General features: G+C 51.6%; 1 protein-coding gene across 1 annotated transcript; it reads right to left on the bottom strand.

Annotated features, from left to right (window-relative positions):
• Window positions 1-2,020: 2,020 nt before the first annotated feature.
• On the bottom strand, window positions 2,021-4,690 carry LOC100897678 (cilia- and flagella-associated protein 97). Its single transcript, XM_003741209.2, has 5 exons — window positions 4,514-4,690; window positions 3,940-4,163; window positions 3,288-3,523; window positions 2,973-3,156; window positions 2,021-2,734 (listed from the first exon to the last, which is right to left on the bottom strand). The coding sequence occupies exons 2-5, from the start codon at window positions 4,138-4,140 to the stop codon at window positions 2,564-2,566; spliced, it is 792 nt and encodes a 263-aa protein (XP_003741257.1). The 5' UTR covers window positions 4,141-4,163; window positions 4,514-4,690; the 3' UTR covers window positions 2,021-2,563.
• Window positions 4,691-5,250: the final 560 nt, after the last annotated feature.

Raw genomic sequence — 5,250 nt, 5'->3', positions numbered from 1 at the left:
CGAGCCCGACTGTCGCCGAAGCTCCTCTTTCGGCGGACCCAACGAATGAGGATCCTCCGTCGGCGAACCCAATTGCTGCCGAAGTTTCCCTCTCACTGAGCCCGACGACTGAGAATGCTCCTCCGGCGAGTCAACGCATTCAAGCTCCTCTCGCGGCCGACCCAGTCGCTGCAGCTTCACTCCTGCAGTGTCCAACGATCGAGACTTCTCCTCCAGCGATCTCAGCCCCGGGAGATCCTCTTCCTGCGGCGCTAAGAATAGAGATTCCTCTTCCGGTGCGGTAGACAACGGATCATAGGCTATTCCCTGGGTTGCTCGCACTTTCCTTGCGGGCGCCTTCGTCTCATAGATACATGGCACTTTTCCCATCGAGCCCGGACCTTCCATCGCTTGGTCCCATTACTTGCAGCTTGCAATAGAGGACCCCTCTCGTTAGAACTCGCGGAGGTTCGGAGGCTCATCATAAATATATATTTTTGAATAGCGTCCAGGTTCTCGAAGAATTGTGTATATCACTCGAATGTTTTATCCTCACGAAATTGTGGTTTATAAAGTTGAGCAGTCTGCTCATCTTTGGTTGTAATCGATGACGGAAAATAATCAATAAATTTTTGTGCGAATCTCTTAGAGAATGTGACCTGTAATTATTGCCCTCCAATTCTGACTGAGAGGGCTTTCCTGTATGTGGAGAATCCTTTTCAGACCGGAGCAAGATCAGCTTATTCCACTACCAAGGCCGGTTCCCAGACGGCTTGAATTAGGTTCACTCTCTGGGTTCGTATAATTCCGCGAGAAGCAACCTCATACCGGACGCGAAGCGAATTTCCAGCGAGGGAGCGATCAACCCATGAGCTCGTCGGAAAGGATAGCGTGTGCGATGCTTCGTTCATCTCCCCTTGACATCAATTTATTCGCATCACAGAAGACTTTCCTTAAAACGCCGCCGGCGCTCTATTCAACCTCATGGTCCGTCTCTGGTATCGATATCTAGCCTGTCGTATTCGAGACGCGGGAGCCAGGCAATTAGCTCACCTAGAGGAGGGATTCGGGATGATGGAGAACAATCGAGATTGATCGGAACTTCAATGATCCTCGAATCTGTGAATGTCCTCGTTCATCAAAAGTCTCTAAATCACTAATCGGAGTTTCTCAGAGAGAGTGTCAAATGCTCCGAAAAACTCGAGGTTCACCTCGATACAGCAGGATCCTGTTCTCTCCTCAAGATAGGTTCCCTGGAACAGGACCCGCTGCGCGAGCTGGAAGCCCTCCCATCGGGAATGTAGACGTCGATTCCCGAAGGGCTGCCCGTTTCGCGTGTGTCCAGCACCAAGAGGGATATCATCAAGCGAGCTGTGTGTGTGGCAGAAGAGCATGAGAGGAGTCCTATGTAGGACGATGTAAGTATAAGTTTGTATAATTTATTCAGTCTAGACTCCAGCAGTATTATTGTCACAGGTTTCATGGTAATGAGTGTCAAACATCCTGTTTCCATATATCTCAATATTATTTCCTCCATAAAATTTTAATAACAAATGAGGAGATGACTTTCCAAAGTTGTACTCTTCGATCAAGTTCGTGATGATCAGTCGGGCGCCATCGCGTTAACATACGATCCTAGACGGGAGAGTTCGCGAATGAGGGCGTCGATGCGAACACTCACTCGATGTTTGGTCGAAAGGTCTCGGAAATTGGTTATATTTTTCGGTTTTTCTCGTACGATTTTCCATGGGTTCCGGCTCGCGGAAATCCCCAACTAGGCTGATCCCCACATCAATCACAAGATCCCCGGAGCCGATGACTTTTCGTAGCTCAACGACTCATACGTTATCAGATCAGAGAATAATCTTCCCTTACCCCTCCTGGAGCTACTACGGAAGGAAACTTCAGCCATGTGCTCGGAGAGTTATCCCTCAAGCAGCTGAGCCCTCAAGAAGCGACGAAAAAAAACCTGCCAGTAGCTCTATCGGAACGGAGTTCCTTTGGGAGTTAACGATAGCCCTGCCGCTTCGGAACGCGGTTCCGAAACAAACAGGAGAAACTCTAATTCACTTTCTGGCCTTGAACTCAGAAAGCGGAATGAAGGAAGATATCATTTTCGCTACGCTCTCGATATCCTCACTGAAGGTACTCCTGACATCGAGAGAAAGGGTCACTGAATTTTCAAGGCATGAAGGACCCTCCGGGAGGCAACATAGACCTTTGTCCTGTCTTCCCCCTTTCCATATGAACATCCGAAGTCTACCTGCGCCCGCTTAAAATCACATTGGCGCTATACTCACGAACTGCCAATCTAAAACACTGACGTTTTGAATATCTCTACCTAGAGCTTGGGTAATTATGGCCGCATGGACTCTGTCGGACTTGAAAGATCCCCGCGAATTTCACAATGAGGGAGAATCACTCGAACATCGTTTCGTCTCACGCTCAATTTACTTCCAGGTAGCCGCACAAGCTTGGAAGCAAATTAAGCTGACGTGTGTTCCGCCGCATCCGGTTCGTATCTCCGGACTGGGAGCGCATCAGCCCTCTCCCTCAGGGTAGCCATAGAGCCGCTTGAAGTGGCTTATCTCGTGTCGTGTCTTTTCCGAGGGATCGGAGGGCCGGAAGGACTGTTTCGAACTGGTTTATGGGGAGAACCAGCGCTAGTTGTCGTAGCATTGGTCGGCGAAGTGAACACGCTCCCGACGCTCACTGGAGATCCATTACGAGCCGCTTCGATGCGTTTGTGAAGCGCCTGGAACAATGGGAGCGATATTACCGAGATTTCCGTGGAGACAAGTAGCGCATGAATCCATATTACCTAGTAACTAATCCTAGCCATTTCCTGAGAGCATGCAAGCGGCCAGTGATTCCTCGAAAACTAGTAGTTTCTCAACCTGCCGAATTCGCGCCTTCGATCCGTACATCCACGGTCTATCGTACGGGGCGATTGGGCAAAAACTTCCGCAGCCATTGCACTTGTGTGGACTCACCAAATTTTGAGCATGAATGTATTTCTGTTGTCGCTTGCGATTGATCGACGATGACGCAACGAGCGAGCGCGGAGGATTCGCGACCACGTACTCGGTCACACGCGATTTCTGTGCGATGATGCGCTTGAGGAGATGCTCGTTCTCGGCCTCTAGGCGCTTCTCTTGATCACGGATGCGACGACATCTAGGGTGGATTCTACTTTTTAGAACCCACTTCCGGAGTTGAGCATGATCAATTAATTATCTATCAAATCCACGGTGGATGAATGATTCCGCTGTAGCGGCTCCCCGCTATCTAGGGACGGTCTCTCCTACCTGACGCCCTGCTGCATGTCGAGTTTCTGGATGGCTTCGCTCAGACTAGAAACATCTGAGTCGGCTTGATTCTGAGTTGTTTGTCTGGAGGGCGCCCGCTTCACCGTGGGTCGCCTGGCGGTTTTCCCGAAGATTTGCCCATTGGGCTCGTCGTCATCCTCAGACGAATCGTGTTCCGAATTCTCTTCGTCTGTTCCTCCAACAGAATCCCTAAGTTTGGGGGACGGTCCGATAGGCTGCATGGAGAAATTTCCAGCATGTATTCTGTGTTCGACAGAGCCTCGGGGATGTATTTCGGGTAAAGTTCTATTGGCTAGGTTCGATCTCACTCTACATATTAGACATGGTATCTGGGGAGGAGAGCTGGGTGACACCAATTCCATCAGATGCTGAGCCGGAAGTCGTCAAAGTGTTACGCAGACGAGACTCTGTGGTGTCGACTCGAAGCGAAACCGGCTCAGCAGCGATTTAGGTCAACGAAGTTTGTTCAGAGCTCCATAAACTGCTATCACTGGGTCACGCCGAGGCCTTCCGGGGAAGAGCTCAGTCACCGGGACCAGACAGAGGGATCGACAATACGTTGCGCAGTTTGTGACGTATTTTCGTTCGTCCTTATAAGAGTGACACGGTATCTCCTACGGTCTGGACTGACCTGCGAAGGCAGCGGAGAGTTCGAAATCGAATGCAGCGGTGTGACGTCCGTGAACGATTCGGACTCCAAGTCGGATTCGATCGAGTCGTCCGACGAAATCGACGACGATTCGTCCGAATCCTCGTCAGCGCTCCTGTCGTCATCGTCCTGACTCAGGGGATCCGAGCTCGAATCCCCCATGGACTCGTCATGTGAAGTCATGGTCGAAACCTGCCCAGCTTCACCTGAAGGAAAAGAGCGCATGGTAGAGCTTTCCCGTCAGCTTCCCGGGACCTGGCCGACGAGTGACGCAATGAGCAGGATCCGCTTCCCCCGCGGCTCACGCGCTCGCTCCGAGCAGCGGCCAGATGACGTAGATTCTACGTAAGCGGGAGACGCAGTGAACCCTCGGTGGAATTATATGAACAAGGCTTCTGATTTTATCGAGGCTCTTGCGTCTAGCAGATATCATGGAAACTGCTTGGAAAATTCTCCGGAGAATCCAGACCGTCGGAACGACTGTCCTGCCTTGCCATCCGAGATCGCAAGAAAATTTCTCCTCTCTGCGTAAACTCGCTGTCTGCGCAGCTCTTACCTGATCGGAGTGGGACTCGCGTCCCGCTTCGGCGACTCACGAATCAGCCAGTTTTCCGTGGTGTCAGAGCGAACATCGCCCGGCTTCGAGAGCCTTGATGTTCCCTAAATCTTGCTCGGCTCGGGACTCATGGAAGCGTCCCGATTCGAAAGCTCGAAACTCGCTCCGAGAACAAAACAATGGCCACCATGTTACCCAGACAACTAGCGCCTCTCCCTCGGTGGCAGGCAGAGTAGCTCCCTCGCTCGTCAGCCGTCTGTCTGCCTGCCGAGCGACGTTCAACTCTGAGGGAGGAGGGAAGAGCTTTCGAGTCGAAGCGGAGGGTAATGCCGGCGACTGAACCTTGACATTTGGAAACCGCATTGCGCAAGGGCTCCGCCGGTACAACACGGGTTCTATTTCGGAGCCGACTGATTGAGTCTTAGGTCATGTCTTCTCCTTTTACATGTTTCCTTCCGTCAGACGGAGCGTAGTGACGTGATTCTGTGAACATTCATCCGGCTTCCCACGTAGCATGGGGGCTTTCGACATTTTCACGGGAGGTCACCGAGCGTCCTTCGATGGATCGGAGAAAACCCCGCGAATCCGTCTAGGAGTTTGACAGGCGATCGAAGCGGGGCTCGCACCGGAGCCGTCTGGCACCTTTCCGGCAACCTCGGATTTCACGGAGCTCGAATTGACGCACAAGAGGCACGGAACGACATTCGGATGGAGACGATACATTTTTTTTATCTGTG

Source organism: Galendromus occidentalis, unplaced genomic scaffold (assembly GCF_000255335.2).
Source record: "Galendromus occidentalis unplaced genomic scaffold, Mocc_1.1 scf7180000077128, whole genome shotgun sequence".
NCBI lineage: Eukaryota > Metazoa > Arthropoda > Arachnida > Mesostigmata > Phytoseiidae > Galendromus > Galendromus occidentalis.
Note: the sequence above shows the minus strand (reverse complement) of the source record. Positions and strands in the feature narration are given on the sequence as shown.